General features: G+C 39.9%; 1 protein-coding gene and 1 long non-coding RNA gene across 2 annotated transcripts in view; both read right to left on the minus strand.

The window, feature by feature from the left end:
• LOC146478892 (uncharacterized) overlaps positions 1-18,988 on the minus strand; it is a 314,457-nt gene that overhangs the window by 103,000 nt on the left and 192,469 nt on the right. The window lies entirely within an intron of this gene.
• LOC146478898 (von Willebrand factor A domain-containing protein 7-like) overlaps positions 1-18,988 on the minus strand; it is a 43,585-nt gene that overhangs the window by 23,606 nt on the left and 991 nt on the right. Inside the window, exons 2-3 of the mRNA XM_085111628.1 lie at positions 17,974-18,753; positions 16,656-17,443 (exon numbers count right to left, since the gene is read on the minus strand). Coding sequence (XP_084967754.1) covers positions 16,875-17,443; positions 17,974-18,753 — 1,349 coding nt within the window. The 3' untranslated portion in view covers positions 16,656-16,874. The remainder of the gene's footprint in view (positions 1-16,655; positions 17,444-17,973; positions 18,754-18,988) is intronic.

Consider the following 18,988-nt stretch of genomic DNA (forward strand, 5'->3'; position numbering starts at 1 on the left):
TTCGCCTAAAAAATTTACATTGTCTGTGTTATATATCCCAGAGTGCTCAAGCATACAGTCATGCTAGGACATCAACCTGGATGGACCAGAAAGATATATAACAACCGCCTAGGTTTATAATGTTTGCCTAAAAAATTTACATTGTCTGTGTTATATATCCCAGAGTGCTCAAGCATACAGTCATGCTAGGACATCAACCTGGATGGACCAGAAAGATATATAACAACCGCCTAGGTTTATAATGTTCGCCTAAAAAAATTGTATTGTCTGTGTTATATATCCCAGAATGCTCAAGCATACAGTCATGCTAGGACATCAACCTGGATGGACCAGAAAGATATATAATATCCGCCTAGGTTTATAATGTTCGCCTAAAAAATTTACATTGTCTGTGTTATATATCCCAGAGTGCTCAAGCATACAGTCATGCTAGGACATCAACCTGGATGGACCAGAAAGATATATAACAACCGCCTAGGTTTATAATGTTCGCCTAAAAAATTTACATTGTCTGTGTTATATATCCCAGAGTGCTCAAGCATACAGTCATGCTAGGACATCAACCTGGATGGACCAGAAAGATATATAACAACCGCCTAGGTTTATAATGTTCGCCTAAAAAATTTACATTGTCTGTGTTATATATCCCAGAGTGCTCAAGCATACAGTCATGCTAGGACATCAACCTGGATGGACCAGAAAGATATATAATATCCGCCTAGGTTTATAATGTTCGCCTAAAAAATTTACATTGTCTGTGTTATATATCCCAGAGTGCTCAAGCATATAGTCATGCTAGGACATCAACCTGGATGGACCAGAAAGATATATAATATCCGCCTAGGTTTATAATGTTCGCCTAAAAAATTTGCATTGTCTGTGTTATATATCCCAGAATGCTCAAGCATACAGTCATGCTAGGACATCAACCTGGATGGACCAGAAAGATATATAATATCCGCCTAGGTTTATAATGTTCGCCTAAAAAATTTACATTGTCTGTGTTATATATCCCAGAGTGCTCAAGCATACAGTCATGCTAGGACATCAACCTGGATGGACCAGAAAGATATATAACAACCGCCTAGGTTTATAATGTTCGCCTAAAAAATTTACATTGTCTGTGTTATATATCCCAGAGTGCTCAAGCATACAGTCATGCTAGGACATCAACCTGGATGGACCAGAAAGATATATAACAACCGCCTAGGTTTATAATGTTCGCCTAAAAAATTTACATTGTCTGTGTTATATATCCCAGAGTGCTCAAGCATACAGTCATGCTAGGACATCAACCTGAATGAACCAGAAATGTATATAACATCCGCCTAGGTTTATAATGTTCGCCTAAAAATATTTTATTCTATATATCCCAAAGCGCTCAAGCATACAGTGATGCTTAAAGGACTTCAACCTGGCTGAACCAGAAAGGTTATAATAATTTTGACATCCGTCTAAGTTTATAATGTGCGCCTAAAAAATCAAATCATTTATGTTATATATCTCACATGAAGCACCTGAGCATAGAACAATGTTAGGACTTTACCTTAGATAACCCAGAAGTGGTAATAAAAGTAATATTTGTGTTAGTTTCATTGTTTACAACTGAACAAATTCTTTTTACTGTTTACAATGATGCTTCACCCTGGATGGACCAGAAAGGATTTAACATCCGCCTTTCAGGGATATTATTATATTGTTTTTGTTGTATATCCCAGAAGCACTCCTGGATACAGGACCTCAACCCGGGTCAGCCAATAAGGTGTTTCAATACAGTGTTTCTTTAGAATGGCGTCTTAAATAATCCACATGTCTTACCAGAAAGAAATCACTCTACAAAAAATATCAAGATTAAACTAAAATGTCCGCCTGGTTTTACATGCATCTCAAAGTTAAGCTTAATGAGCCGCAATTCAAAGGATATATTGCGCCTGACCTTTTCTAAATTCAGTAAAACCATGCCCTACAATTTGAGAAAAATAATATTTGGGACTGGATTTTAGTGCTTCGTCTTAGTTCATAACATCTTTTCGACGGACGCTTGAAGTTAATACCGGAACAATTTTTCCGTAAAGAGCAGGTAATTCGTACATCGATATCTTTGAAGCAAAACCGTGATTTGATCTTGATTTCGCAGCAGACCTTGCTTAGTGATCTTTGCTGGTCTTGACCGAAATAAATCGACTGATCAATGCAATAATCGTTATGTTGATTAAGCTTACTTTGGAACTGGGGCGACGGACGACTAACACAACGCTGAATAAAGATGCATATGACAGCTTTTTCTTTGTATAACCTTCGATCTAAAAGCCCGCCATTTTTATCCGCGAACATTTGCCGCTTACGGATTACCTGGCCTTACCTCATGAAATATGCTCGGTGAAACTGACGTCTTACATAATCGCACGATCGAAGAACAACAAACTCTCTAAGGGCTCACTTGAACACAATACAATTCCAAGACAGTCGAAAGTTGCCATATAGCTTGTCCATGAGAAAGGGGAAGAGCGAGCTACTTTTCCCAATATGCCACTGCGCTCTTGGTAAGATTTATTTCAACATAAAACAATAATTCCATCCTGCTATGACTTCGTAACCGCAAGCTCCAACCGTGAAACCGCAAATGACCGCAAATCGAATACGATGACGGCTACTAAGCAGATTTGTGACGTCATCCCTTAGCAACCAGAATTTCACATCCGGTTAACTCTGGCTCGTGATGTGTTGAAGTATCTCTGATTGGAGGAATGCGTCGAACGAAGATCTTATTGATAGTTGCTCAGCAAACTGTTAACGGTAAGGTTGTTATGAATAAAATTAATCATCAACAAGAAGTCTTTCTAAAACTTAAGAAATTGCCAGTATATGGATTCCGTTTTACGATTGCTTTTGTGGAGAGGGATAACTTTCCCAATTTTTCAGTCATGTGCGAGATAGATGTATTGAAAAGCAAACAAAGACGCTCTGCTTCGATATCGGATGACACGTTAAGTACTTTACTAATTAGAAATACGACAAACGGTCCGGCACATGATTGATTAGGAATGTGTACTTAACCTCGAGGAAGATTTATTTTAAATCTTTTTGGATTGGATATAAAGACACAAAATGAAACAGATAAGAAAATGTTTTTCGAATACTTCCTGACAAACTTTCTTTGAATATTAAGAAAAAAGTCATCAAACCTTTTCTCTCTTTTATATATCATTTATATATAGACAGAGAGAGCGACTGAGTAGTAGCAAACGAAAGCTCTGAGGAACGTTTTGTATCAGCTAAATACGAGCGTCAATTTTGAAGCCAAGTTTAACAAGTTTGGTTTCAAATAAATGTCAAGAAACCTTATATTGGCGATATTACCGGTCAACATTCTAAACTATTTTAGGCATCACACGAGAGAAACAATTTATTTTCCTTTCCGGATGTCTTCTTAGACCAGCACAAGTATGGGCATTATTTAATAATAGTTGAAAATCGATCAGATTTAAATAGAAAAAGTTACCTGAAAACCCGGCTGGCGACCTTGTTCGCCTCCTTCTCGACGCTACGGGAGGCCATGGTCTTGGTTTTTGCCGCGAAGTTGGTGAACTTCCTGAGGAAAAGGACATGAAAGCTCCCCTGGTATCATCAAACATGGACGTGTAGAGATTTTGCGTCAAAACAATGTTGGTCAGAGCTGCAACAAGTGTCACGCAAAAAATTGCCTTGAAATTGACGTAGAGAAACATGGAATTGGCTCCCATGTTTTCTCAGTTTGTGAGTCTGGAAAAATACTGTCTCAGAGTATACACTTGCTGACTCTAGCTGAACTCGGTGTTCTAATGAATGCAAGAAAACTGAACACGCTTTGATAATATATCATTTTTGCATAATAATTGGAGTTGAAATGAATTCATATAGGTTACAGTTTTTAAAAATGCGCCGGTTGAAAAGAACGTTTGCAAAGACGTGGAAACAGTTCTGATAAATTTTGATTTTTGAAATAAGCAGTTGTCTTTTATATGTTAGAATTAGCGTACTTGGCGAAAACAAATTCGTCCGTGAATTATTAATGTTTATTTGCGAGAATAACGTGTCGACTTTCGTCTCTTAGTTTAAAGGCTTGGCGAAGGCGCCAAAGAAAACGATTTAATTTCATGGGTTCAAAGAAGTTTGATTTTGGAGTCAAGCAGAGCGGGTTACCCTCCTCACGCCGGTATTTATTTGGTAAATTTTAACTAGGTAGAGATTTCACAGTCTTCTGTTCTTGAATGATTCACCATCAATATTGACACATAAAGGCCAAGAAAGTAGACATACTGTCAAAAAAAGTTTAATTTATTCGAATTTTGAACCACTCGAGAAAGCAATTTACGCCTAATTGTTAAGAAGTGACTAAGTTAAAACCGAAACCAATTTCAACCCAAGCAGTACTGAGATTTTTTTGGCCGCTTTTGAAAATGTAAGTATATATGAGAAGTTGAATTTCTGTCATATGTAAGTTTTGCAGCATGCCAGGGTGTTACTGTATTAATAAGAAAACAAAAAAACATTGTTTTACAAATGCCAAAGTTAGCGAAAGCGGGAAGTAGAATCAAAACCTTGAACATTTAACTAGCACATTGTCATTGGTGTAAACAAGGAAATTATTCATTCCACTTTAAAAAAAAGGACGTGATTTCCATTTCTCCTGTTAAACAAATCCAAACAATTCTTTATCGCCTTGAAATTTTTGCCGTTACTGTTAAGGAAGAGCTAAAAATGGTGGATGGCGACAACAGTCCACGTACGCTCGCGTGTGTACAATGCCTTTAATTTAATGGTACGTATAATACAGTTATCATTTCTTGAAAGCGAACGCTAATTATCTCTAGATAATTGGCTGCCTTTAGTTCTTACTCTCAAAGATCAAGCAAGACAGTAATGCTTTTAAAAGCTCTTTCGCGGGAGAGAGAGCAGTAATATCGAGCGACATTTGTGTTTTCGAACTAAAGGGGAAAACATGCCAGCCCCCACTGATCCCCAGCCCTTATAAATCTTTACGCTTATGGAAGCATATCAAGATTGATAGATGACAGTACACAGGACATACGTACTACAGTACTTCCTTGAAAAGATTGCTTTAGCATGGATGCTCGGAAAAGCGAAAGTTTAAACGAAGATGTACACATACTTCCGCCTGATTATGATAATTTTTTTTATTTGGCCTCCAAAACATGTGCCTTTTCGATTAAAAGAGCGATATTCAACCTACAACAACAATTTAGTAAATTGGACGGAATTAGAAACAGCTGTCGTCCAAGTTGACAACAAAGAACGAATATATAGAGAATATATGCAACCAATCCCAAGGGATTCCAATGACAATGGCGTGGCGACCATGTTGGTTTACCATAACAAACCAACTCTTTTGTTGACGTTACACCAACATGGCGGCGATGACGTCACGTGCATACGCTCCATTCTGTTTCAATTCCCCGCACTTGTCTCAAAAAGTCACTACAGGCGGCATGTTGATACGGTGCGAATTAACTGAGGATATTACTTTTCTATTCCGCCGTTATGCATCAGTCAATTCCAGCAGTGCCCATCCCCCCCCCCCCCCGGGCTAACCCCCGGGCATTAGCATTTTTTAAAAAAAATGGGCAAAATTCCCCGGGATGGGGACACATAAGCTGTCTAAATGCCCCGGGGTGGGAACGAAGGAAGAGGGCAAATGCCCCGCCACCGAGATCGTCGCCTTCCAGCACCACTGCAGTTTTTTTTTATTAATCAGTGAATAAAACGTTCCAGTTTTCAGTATTTTTAAATAATGCAACGGTATTTAGACTTCGAGGACAAAGGGACATGTTAGGGAGCGTTTGGAAAATTTAATATTATTTAATAAACTGCGCTGGGATTGCGGCGGCATGGCCCCAGCCGCGAGCGATGATAGGCGCCTGTATTCGCAGGCTACGTTTTATAATGCATTGCATTTTAAGCTCGCAAGATCTGTCTTGAAGATCGCATCATTCGCAAACCTTAAAGTGCACTCCAGGTTGACTTTCGTGAATTAAAAAAATGCTAGGCTAGTTTTGAGTGCAAAATGCGAAATACAGCTGTAGTCGTGTTCACGTTGATTGTTTCTGATCTCTCGATATATGTGATAAACAAAATATAGTTCAAGTTGTTGCCTTTTATATTTATATGCTTACAAGTAATGAAGAAATATCTAAAATTAAGAAAACATACCTTTAAAAACAATTCCTCTATGCCACTTTCGAAAACACGTGTGTCAAATGCCCGGGGGTTGCCCTGGGGTACGCAAATACCCAGCCCCCGGGCCGCGATGAAATTACGAATGCCCCACCGCCGGGACTGACAACGTGAGCAAATGCCCCGGGGTTGCCCGGGGGGGATGGGCACTGCTGGAATTGACTGATGCATTACTCTACAGACTGGAAGAGACTTTACCGATGTGCCCTCCTCAACCAAATGATTATCGTACATTCTGTTTAGTCCAACTGGAGGATCGCTTTATGTCCCGCTATAATCATCATGAACCCGGCCAGTTAAATTCTGCCGATAGGCACAATCCTGGCCCATAGTACACAGAGTTCAATAAATTTCCGTATACTCCAAAGAAGTGGTTACTCAGAGGAAACTAGCCGTGAAGTATGGCCGGATAATTTCAACTTATTTTTCACGACCGGTCAGTTTTTTAGTCGGGCCGTTAGGCGGCACGAGTTAAGTTTTCGTTCGCGTTACTTACCCCTTAGGGCATCCCACGTAATTATAACTCGGTACCTCACGGCTAGACTACAAAGAACGCGACCGACAATGTAACTCATGACACGAAGTCTTATGCGTTAATCGATAGATACAGAGATATAGTGAAGCAATTAGTTACCACCAGATAAAATTGCATTATTTGCAGTACGAGTAAAATACAGGGGAAAACATTTGTTAAGTAGAATACCTTGTGCTTCATACCGGGATGCTTTAATTCCCGTTTTCACCTTTGATTTGGAGACAGAAACCATTTGTGCATTGATTATGTTTCAATACGAACCGAGAGTCATAGAAATATCTGTATGACCCAGAGCATTGATGACGCTAACAGCAATTTCTGGTATGATCGTACATTCAATTAAAAGTGTTCTACGCTTTCTATACCAAATCTTGTGGTGATCACTGGCATTGTATTAAAACGCAAACTTTTGCAAGCGTTTTCCGTCATCATTGTTCAAGTCCGGATATTTACAGGTTTGGACGGAAATGATTTAAAGTAGACATTAATAATTTCCGAGATACTGCTCTCTATGAATGCCAAAGTCTTATTTTTAGTCAATTGTGTCTTGCATTTGCAAACGTTTCCCGTCATCACGACATATTATTCCGCGGGCCAAGAGAGATACAGATCTGTCTCATGTTTTCTATTGAAGAACAATCAATGTAGAAACAGTTTCTGTCTCCAAATGAAAGGTGAATAACAAATGCTTTCTCCTGTATTTCATTTATAAATATAAACAGTGGAACATTGAAAAACGTACAAGGTCGTTTTCCCCTGTATTTCATTCTGACTGTAAGAAATGCAATTGTATCTGATGGTTACTTATTGCCTCACTTTATCTCTGTATCTATCGACGGATTTGGGTGAATTAGCAATGCTGGAGGTTTTCACTGCCAAAAGATTGTAGGCTTACGCACCACGCAGTCAAATATGGCCCGAGTATAAGCTGAAAACAGCTTCTCGTTGGTTATAAATTCATGACTGCTGCTATAATCGAGAGGAGAAACACTGACAGGTAAACACTAACCCAGACGCATGGAATAATTATTCGTTGAATAGTTTATTTCGTTACTCTACTCATAATCGTCATTCCCATGCATCCACAGAGCGACGCATATACAGTTTTTGACCGAGAACTATCACCGACTCGAACAACTTACCGCTACAGTATAAAATGAATTTGACATGCAGGCATAAATTTATGTGCTTCACTGATTTTCATTTCTTTAGTGGATTTATTCTATTTTGTTTTTTAACATTCCACACAAATTGCTTGTATTTATAGTTTTGCTCTGCACACAAGATAATAATTTAGTTCTTCGAGAATATGATCGGCTAAACGAATCGATGTAGACTGATTTGCTTCTCGCTTGAGGGGCATCTGAGTGACTTATTATTAAGTTATTATTATTACAGCGTAACTGTGTGTCAGAGAGTCAGGTAAACGAGGTTTGGGTGTGTAGCTTCAATTTTTTGCCTAGGATTAATCCCTTCGGCCCTAAAACAAACTGTAAATTGAACTGCCCACGTCCTTTTTTCTTTCACAGAATTCGTGTAAGTCAAGTTAACCTTCAGATAGCACAGACAGACGTAAAAGGAGCTTATCTTTAGGGTTAGGTTAGGGGTAGGTTAGTCAAGCGCAATATGTACCATTAAAAGAAGAAAATTAAAAGTTAAAACATTAAAAAATTAAAAGTCCGACCACGTTGACCGTACGTAGTTTAGTCGACTTTCTTAAAGTCGGTCACTATTTCGGCGCATTAAGGCAGGTCTAAAACGAGATCTGTTCCATCTTGTGTGACTAAAACTCAGTGTTAGTCAAGTTTAGTTGTGACACTTCACAACCCAGCCAAAAATGTCCCTCTCCTGCTCTCCTACCCCCTCTCAATGTTGTTTTTTGGAATTTTTCTAGCCTCTCTTGTGAACCAACATTGAGAGGGCAGGGTGGCGAGATCCGTCCCATCTTGTGTGATCCTGTGTTCAAGAGGAATTTTAAGTATGCGGTTGTCACATGTCACAACATTGCCGGGAAAGACGGGGAAATTCGTCCGCACGGTGGACGGAGTGATTGCGATGATATTCTTCCCGTTAAATTAACGAAATCGCGACTTCTTTTCATTCCTCGCGAAGCGAGGGCCGAAGGCCCGAGCGTAGCGAGGTTAATAAATTTGTCGGGCCGAGCCGGCCCGAGTGGAGCTAAGCCGCGCGAATTCGAGCGAAAAATATATTTATATATATATATATATATATATGTATGTTTATATATTTAGTTGAAGGTGTCCGCAATGACGTCAGACTGTCTGGCGTCGTCTGAAAAAAATTTGCATACATCGGAAAAAATATGCGTGCATGATCAAATTTCAACTGCAATGTTCATCAATATTCACTGATGCAGAATTATCTCTCCAGAATCTTTTCCCTTTCTTCCAGAAATCTTTTTTTGTGAAAGATTGCATTGAAGAAATTACACGTTTTGTGGCCGCGGTAAAATAATTTTCCGTGGGAAATAAATTCATCGAACACGACAGCGCTTCACGCCCGTTGTGCATTTCATCGCGTCAGAAATAGATTTTTAACCGCAAACTAGCCCGTGGAACTACGAAAAGACCATGCTCATCAAAATAGTTGCTATGTTCAGAAACCTTTTAATCTCCTCATTTGATGCTACAACACGAAAGAGGGCTTTCCACCCAGCCCCAGCTTCGCGAGGTTTTGCGAGTCACGTATTTCTAGTTATATATATATATATATATATGTATGTTTATATATTTAGTTGAAGGTGTCCGCAATGACGTCAGACTGTCTGGCGTCGTCTGAAAAAAATTTGCATACATCGGAAAAAATATGCGTGCATGATCAAATTTCAACTGCAATGTTCATCAATATTCACTGATGCAGAATTATCTCTCCAGAATCTTTTCCCTTTCTTCCAGAAATCTTTTTTTGTGAAAGATTGCATTGAAGAAATTACACGTTTTGTGGCCGCGGTAAAATAATTTTCCGTGGGAAATAAATTCATCGAACACGACAGCGCTTCACGCCCGTTGTGCATTTCATCGCGTCAGAAATAGATTTTTAACCGCAAACTAGCCCGTGGAACTACGAAAAGACCATGCTCATCAAAATAGTTGCTATGTTCAGAAACCTTTTAATCTCCTCATTTGATGCTACAACACGAAAGAGGGCTTTCCACCCAGCCCCAGCTTCGCGAGGTTTTGCGAGTCACGTATTTCTAGTAGTAAATAGAAATAATTGGTCTACAGTGTTGACATAACCCGGTGTTGCTGTTTTCTTGGCATGCTTCGGTGCTCTAACTCTCTCTCTCTCTCTCTCTCTCTCTCTCTCTCTCTCTCTCTCTCTCTCTCTCTCTCTCTCTCTCTCTCTCTCTCTCTCTCTCTCTCTCTCTCTCTCTCTCTCTCTCTCTCTCTCTCTCTCTCTCTCTCTCTCTCTCTCTCTCTCTCTCTCTCTCTCTCTCTCTCTCTCTCTCTCTCTTTTTCTCTCTCACAACAACTTGTGTGACTAAAACTCAGTGTTAGTCAAGTTTAGTTGCTCCCCTCCCCCCTCTTAATGTTGTTTTCTGGAATTTGTCTAGCCAATCTTGTGAACCAACATTGAGAGGGCAGGGTGGCGAGATCTGTCCCATCTTATGTGAGTAACACTGTAGTCATTTGCGAGGGTGTGTTGGGGGTAGGAAAGAGGATGTTGATTGAGTTTCAAATCGATTGGCGCATAAAGCAGCCGACTCAATTAATTGAACGGTCACTTTTGAAGAGTTTAATTTAAATCTCGAAGCACATTGCATAATGTACCACAAGAAAAGTTACTTCTCTGATATGAATTGCGAACCTTCTCAGAGCCTAAAGAACAGCACCACAGGAAAGTATATTATACTTGACATTGGAATACCGATCAAACTTACTGAAATACACCATCACGAGCTAATGGAGTATTAGGAGATTGCCACCAAAGCAAATCGTCACTTAGTAATGAAACTATGCCTTTGAAAACCCGCATTAAGACCCCATCATATATTTATTTAACAGGCGTTCAAAGAACCTGGACATGCCCAAATGGACGAAATGGACATAGACAAAGTAAAGGAGTACGAAATGCAATTAGAGAAAGCATTACAATACAATACTTTATTGACACTCTCCAGGTGGGGCTTTTCAGAGACAATGTAATTAACAATACAAACATACCTATAGAGCGTGTTCATTCACGTGACTACCGGCCATATTGGTTTACTGAAACAACAGAAAGTATTTGGAGGGGGGTGAATAGGTCTACGGATCGGCGGATTTGGTAAATATTTTAGCCCGGATTCTGGATTAAGAGCGAAATTTTAACGGATTTGCGGATCCTATGATCACAGCGGATCGCGGTTTTATCCAGTTTTGGGGCCCGGATTTTGGATTTTGGTTGTTAGGAAGTTCAAGTTTGCTCTTTTTTCTCGTATCTGCAAGATTTTGTTTCGATACAGACGTTGGTTACATAAATATTTCGTTGATAGTCATCCTCAAGGCTAAAACACAATATCACGCAAGGCAACTCCAACAACTGAAGTTGCTTTGTACCTCGCGTATCATCTAACGCGGCAAACAATTTGCGGATTCGGATTTAGTTGATTTTTTGAGCGGATCGACGGATTCAGCCATTGATTTTAGCGGATCGGCGGATTTAAATACCCCTATTCACCCCCCTCTATTTGCATAAAGAGTTCAATTCCCAGAGGTTTAGTTTGGTACACCAACATGGCCGCCATTTCTTTGTTTTGGGACACCAACATGACCGCCGTGACGTCATGTGAAAACACTCTATAGGAATTATTATGTAATAGATATTATCACTACATACTATACAATTATAATAAAACTAGAAATACGTGACTCGCAAAACCTCGCGAAGCTGGGGCTGGGTGGAAAGCCCTCTTTCGTGTTGTAGCATCAAATGAGGAGATTAAAAGGTTTCTGAACATAGCAACTATTTTGATGAGCATGGTCTTTTCGTAGTTCCACGGGCTAGTTTGCGGTTAAAAATCTATTTCTGACGCGATGAAATGCACAACGGGCGTGAAGCGCTGTCGTGTTCGATGAATTTATTTCCCACGGAAAATTATTTTACCGCGGCCACAAAACGTGTAATTTCTTCAATGCAATCTTTCACAAAAAAAGATTTCTGGAAGAAAGGGAAAAGATTCTGGAGAGATAATTCTGCATCAGTGAATATTGATGAACATTGCAGTTGAAATTTGATCATGCACGCATATTTTTTCCGATGTATGCAAATTTTTTTCAGACGACGCCAGACAGTCTGACGTCATTGCGGACACCTTCAACTAAATATATAAACATACATATATATATATATATATATAAATATATTTTTCGCTCGAATTCGCGCGGCTTAGCTCCACTCGGGCCGGCTCGGCCCGACAAATTTATTAACCTCGCTACGCTCGGGCCTTCGGCCCTCGCTTCGCGAGGAATGAATACTCATAAGATACTATAAATACTATCATGACGTACTATCATGAACAAAAAAATCAGTAATCAATTTATTTTTCAGGTAAAACTTAACTGTAGAGATCGATTTTGCAGTTTTAAGAGTACTGTCTAGATTGTTCCGAATATGGACCTTGCGGTAGTAGAAAGTTCTCTGCCCGGTACTCGACTTATACAAGAGGATGTTTAAAAGTTGGCAACTTCGAGTCACACGCCCGGTGACCGCATGTCTTGTCGTAAATTGATCGCTGAGATAATGTGGAGCTTGACCAGTCATGCATTTAAATGCCATGACAGCGTCACGGAAGAATAGCTTTCGTTTAACTGGTAACCAACGTAGATCTCTTAGTGCAGGGGTTATAGATCCTATGCAAAAATGGCCGACATTTTAAAATTCTTTAGTCTGCATTCAAATTAGCCTCACAAGCCTCCGAGTCAACGTGAAATATTCTTTTGATTTTTGAACTCAAGAACGAGGTTAGTAAGGCTAATTTGATTGCAAACAAAAGAATATTAAAATGTCGGCCATTTTTGCATAGGGTTTATGTGACCGAATTTCCTGGTACCTGTAATAATGCGCGCAGCAAAGTTCTGAACTATGGATAGATGGAATTGAAAAGGTTCGAAACGAAAGAGCCCAGCAACCTTCACAATCAGATGTAAAATTTGATGCGAGTGCGCTTCACAAAGATGGGAGAAGGATTGAAACAACAGAGAGTAGCATACGCCGATTGTTTAAGGATTTGTCAAGTCTCACTCTTTTTATTTTCTTTCATGATACTGTTAAAGGGATACTCTAGACTCCAAAACAACTTTCGCTTAAAAGGTAGCATTTGGACTATAATAACGGGTAAATGGCACAAAAAGTACAAAAGAAAAAAGTAAAAGGCCGAAAATTGCCGGAGAGAGCACGTGATCGATGACGTAGAATGAAGAACCTCTCTTGTTTACAACACTGAAAACAATATGGATTCTGGGGATTAGCGCAGTTCTTTTGCTTTTTTTTCTTCTGAACAAAATAGTACCATCGAAATTTCCGACGGAACCACGTTAGCAGAGTTATGAGGGCGCTCTGTAGTACGTGTTTCACAGCGAAGTGAACTCGGTTACTGACTCTACAAAACGAGTCCGAAGAGGTGTTTAAGAGCGGAATGTTAAGCGACCAGTTATGTATTCTATCGCAAATTCGGTGCATTTCACATCCGCAATGTGATTTCATTGGCGATTGAACAAGATTTGAGTGGCATTAAAGTTTCCTTTTGATGATTCGGCGTTGTTATTTGACATCTAGTTTAGTTATATTTAAAAAAAAAAAACGTGGATTTTTCCTGGAAACTTTACAGGGATTTTTTCAGCTAAGTAATGTGACTGGCAATATTTCATTGGACATCACAGAAAGGACAGTCTTTGGAAAAGTGAGAAGAGGTCGTGGGGTTACCAAACAAATCGAATCGCGTATGTCCGAACCATCCGTACAAAACGCGAAAGAAATGCCAATTGTGAAGGCCTTCACCGTTGTTACTAGAATTGAGCATCAAGCAAACTATAAATCGATACCGTATTATTGAATTTTCCACAAAACACTAACCTTGCATTTTATTTTGGAATTTTAAAATCAAGCCATTTACCGAATCTTGCTAAAGAAATCCAGGGGAATCTAACCGGAAAATGTTTGGCGAGTTCTTCTTTCTACGTCATTCCGGTTTTCGGCCTGAGCGCGGGTTCGAATCCCATGACGAGAAACTTTTCGTTTTTCTAGGCAAAGTAGCGGAGATCGAACTCCAATTTTGGTAAATAACTTTAATTTGGGTCATAAGCTTTCAGAATTTGGAAAGTTGTTTTGGGGTCTAGAGTATCCCTTTAAGAATCCTGCTTAGTAGCACTGCACTTGAATGGTGATACTTTGGTAATCTTTTTCAGGCTATTTTAGATATTGTTTTTTGTATATTTCTTCTGTTTCGAACAGTCAATGCAAGTGATTGGCGGTTAAAACTGGATAAAATTTGGCCTTGTTAAACGAGTTTCTCTTTGGATCGAACAGCTTTTTTTTTTAGAGAGAACTGCCTAAGTTTTGTGTGATCTGGCTTCCTTCTTTGATCACCATTTGTGTCTGAGATTCTGTTAAATTCAAAATGAAGAGTTTCACACTTAAATGTTGGGCTCAGTTGAAGTCATAATTAATGAAGAGCGAGATTTCTCTTTCTGGAACGAGTCGAAGCTTAACTTGTTTGTACAAATGCTGTTATAACTATTATTACTACTATTATTGATTATGCGTACTAAACCTATATTTAAGAAAATGAAAAATAGTAAAATGTAAATATCTGTCTGGATCTCTTGCATGCATGATTATTTCAAAAGGTAAATCATAACAAGCGAACAGTTATCGTATGAATTAGGGGCGGTTGCTCATTAAAGCATAACTTGAACTTAGATGCGTGTTTCCATTCAGGCTAAATGGCGTGTCTATTGCATTGTTAGCAAACATAAAAAGTAGATTTGTATTCCTCTGGGGCTTCTGGTTCACTAATCTAGCTTATGTTTTCCGTTTTGTATTTCCGTCTACTGTTTACGTCCCTATAATTTAAAATTTTGTGCATGGAACTCACTAACCAGCTGTCTCGGCAGTAATTCTTATGTGGACCGGAATTTAATATTTTGGGCGGGAAATCAAAACAATCCAACGATCTAAAACCTATCTAGAAAATTTGACCGATCTGTGGAAACATTTCGCCACCGTCTTAGTACATGGAAGTTACGCTCTCTTAATAGTGGGCTCCTGTTAACCACAACTGTCTCTCTTGTTGTCCCAGGACATACCCGGGGGTCCCCCATAAGAAGCTATATCTCAAAAGTTAATCCGTGAGACTAACGACGATGGTCACCAATGGTCAAAGTAAGGACGGTGCCTACTAATACCAAAGTATTTTTGCGCGGTTTATATGACTATACAGGAAAAGCAGATCTTATATTCAAAAAGAAAATTGGGGAAAACCACACATTTTTAGAGATAATTAAGCAACAATAATACTAAAAAGCTGTAAAATACAAGGCAATGTATGGCTTTTTTTGTATATTGAAGCTTTATGAAAAATGCATGGTTACCCCCAATTTTCTTTTTGGATACCAGAAGCATTTGCTAAGTTCTGTTTTCCCGAATAGTTTGACTTTGCGAAAAAATATCCCTGTATTAGTAGGCACCACCCACAGGAAACCGAGTATCACGAGATGCAGAGAACATATGCGCAGTAACAATAGTAAGCACCGTCCTAAATGGTCAAATGCACCAATTTAGGCCAAAGAAAAGGCCGTTTTGCTGTGATGTTAGTTAATCCACCACACCTCTCTCTCTCTCTCTCTCTCTCTCTCTCTCTCTCTCTCTCTCTCTCTCTCTCTCTCTCTCTCTCTCTCTCTCTCTCTCTCTCTCTCTCTCTCTCTCTCTCTCTCTTTTCTTTTTTTCAGTCACGCGAGTACATGTTCTCTAGTCCCACGCGTTTTTCCCGCCATGCGCTTACTTTTTCCAAACCAACATTTTTAGCCGTCATGGCAGTTTTTTCGGCCTTGTTACCTACGTCTCTCTTCCTGCAAAGCGCATATGTTATTTCCGATCCCGTTGCTTTTTTGTGTCATGCGTGCGCCTTCTTGTCATAACTACAATAATCGGTATTTCAATCATAGTGCGCTTCTTTATACTGCCACACGCGAACACTAGGGAGCTTAAGCAACGACCGGACTAAGACGGTAACAAAACAATAGCTTTGATGAGAAAAACGGTCGCTCTGCATGCGTGTTATACATTTTGGTACATATCATTATCTCGCCAGGTGATCCTCTGCCAAAACAACAACGTGAAATGACCAATTTTAAGGTTTTGTGAAGAACGTGAGTAAACAACGGCGAATGTTTGAATCTCTTTCTTAACTTGAGCGCCACTCCTACCAATTTAGTTCCAAGGAAGTCCGCCCTCTGTTTACAGGTTGAGCGTGCTAGAGTAATCGGGAAATAGCTAAAACAGCGTGATCTTTTATTAAATTTTTCCGAAACACTTTCTAAAAGCACGATTCCACTCGTGCTGCCGTTGTCGCTGCTTAAAGTTCTCTAGCATTTCACACATATGCACTCTTCTCTTTTCTGATCAATCCCATCATTTTCTCGTCCTACCGATTGGAAAACTAAAAATGACAACAATAAATTTTTTTCATGATTTATTTGAAATCTAAAATCAGAAAACAAAAAATCACAACAACAACAGAAAGCGCAGCCCCTTAGTATTAACCTTACTATATTTCTTAAACAATTAATCAAGGCTCTGATCTCCAAGTAAAATCAAACAATGCGACACAGAGTTTCCAGCATAAGTATAAACCGCTGATGTTTGATGCATTATGCAAAAAAAAAACCTGGTTACAATGTTGCCCTACTGATCAAACTAAAAAGTACAAATCAGGTCCCAGTCTACTTTTTTTTTTCTACGAACGTCTAATTTTCAATGTTCACCAAAAGCAAAGCAAATACGATTGTAAAACAGAAATCAAACTATTCAAATCTAAATCAACAGTTCAAGGGCGTTATGAGCCCTTCACTTACGCTTGTAGCGCGAGTTGAGACTATCAAGCGCGTTAGACAACCATTAGCATCACGACATGGCCAACGGTCTTCTTCGATTTGCGGCCCGTGATAGTCGCCAACACTTCGTCTCCTTTCCCTCGTACAGCCGAGCGTGGTGCTTTGAAGGTGACGGAGAAGAAACTTTGACGACGTTGGCGAACAGTGATATACGAGCGGCGAAGACGGTGGACCAGTTTGAGGCGATCTTTGACCTTGATGTCAAAAACTTCTGTTGGCCCTGTGTTATGAACCACAAAAACTACGAAACCTCTGCCTCCAGCTGGTACTGTGAACTCGTTTCTGGCGTAAAGGACCCTGATCAGAGCGTGACTTGGGTGCACTATATTACGCGAGGTTCGTTCAAAGTTGTAGCCTGTCTTTGTCTTCCCTCTCAACTTCAGCTTAAAGGGCACGGAGGGAGGAGTGAAAGAGGATGTAAAGTGGGCGCTGCTTGTTCCACGGGGAGTGACAGCTGCTGTTCCAAGACGCCTTCCATTTTTGCTCATGAAATCAAGGTTGAGTGTGTTCTTGTTTATCTTGTTCGATCCGGCTATAGTTACGATAACCAAAGCTTTCTGACCTATGTGAGGAAAACAACATGGAAAATAAATTAGTAAAGATGTCTACGCAGTAGGTTTATGAATTTCAAATTAATGTTGGAGAGGAAACCAAAACTAACGTAGGGATCCACAGTGCAATGAACCAATCAGAATTCGAAGGAAATACGTGTAACTGGCGCCAGTGGCGGGAAAACGGGTGCGAGGAAGTCATAGTTGATTTTAGCCAGTTTGGTTCTCATTTGTTGAAAACGTTACGCGAGTTTTGATTTGCTAACCAGTAACAGAATGAAGTGAAAGCGAAACCAAATCAAACGTACGGTTGTTTTCAACAGAACTGAAAACCACGACTGTAATAACACAAGAAAACAAATAACGTTAATTAATTTTCTTATTTTCCAGGCTGAGTCGCACGCCACAAAACGCAGAGATAAAATTTGCCACCAATAACACTCTGTGCGCGTTACATAAAAGTTGTCTGTATCTACAGTGAGGGAGCTGTACTACTTAATCTGCGTCTTGTGAGTTGCAAGGGTCGTTGTAGTGCACTTACCAAGAAGAGGGTGTGATATAGGTATTGGTTTCTTGTTTCTTCCACGGGATGGAATCATCACAAAGAAGTGCTCAAAATCGACATTTGTTTTGCTTGAGCCTCTAACCTGGTAAGAGTGTTTGCCAGCGCTTGACACCCTCAACCCCCAAGTTCCCGGCCGCGGGTTGTTGAGCTCGTAAATCGCTCCTCTGGACAGAGAAATCTTGCCTGATCTAATGATATAACCTCTGGGATCCTTCAGGGTGATGCGTGGGCCCATTCGTTCGGTGGTCACCGAAACAATAATCTTTTCTGTAGAATCATCAATAGGGATGCTGTAGGAAGATCCACTCACACTTCGCTTACCACTTGAGGATCCATCTTCTCCGGATGCTAGACACGTTGCTCCAGCAAGAGAGCCAGCGGTAAGACCAGTAGCCCTCCTCAACTCACCGCTGTTGCGAAATTTAAACATTTGACCACATGTTTCTCTGGTGAGCCTCTCAAATGGCTCGAACGAAGAGCGGCGACATAGACCAGTCGTGAAAAAGTTTATAGTGACGCCAAATGCCTCCGCAATGGATAAAACTTCTTCCATGTTTTCCGTTGTATAATCTTTTGCTGAGGCGTCCGTAAAAACATAAAGAGGTGAGCCGTACTTTGGACTTCTAGCCAGGGCGTCTAGGATTCCCTTGAATGTAAGCTCTGGGCAGTCTCCACCGCCACTGGCACGAAGCGCACGAATAACATTCACAAACTGTGTCCCTTCTGTAGAACTTTTGTAAGTGACTGGTCCGGTTCCTTGAAAGATAAAATGACAGAGCCTGTCATATAATTGTTGGTGGGGAGTAGATGGAATTATTGCTGGAAAATCGGCTCCTGTTATACCAATTAAAGAATCTGATCACAGGCTCGGAAGTCAGTTTAATTAGTATAAGGAGCCAGTGTAAAGACTATTTCTAAGATTTAAAGACATGACAAAAGTTTAAATTTTTAGCTTTTCTGCCCATTTTGCGCAAAGCATTTGCGCCGGCAT

Source organism: Pavona decussata, unplaced genomic scaffold (genome assembly GCF_977016875.1).
Source record: "Pavona decussata unplaced genomic scaffold, jaPavDecu1.1 SCAFFOLD_62, whole genome shotgun sequence".
NCBI classification, from domain to species: Eukaryota; Metazoa; Cnidaria; class Anthozoa; order Scleractinia; family Agariciidae; genus Pavona; species Pavona decussata.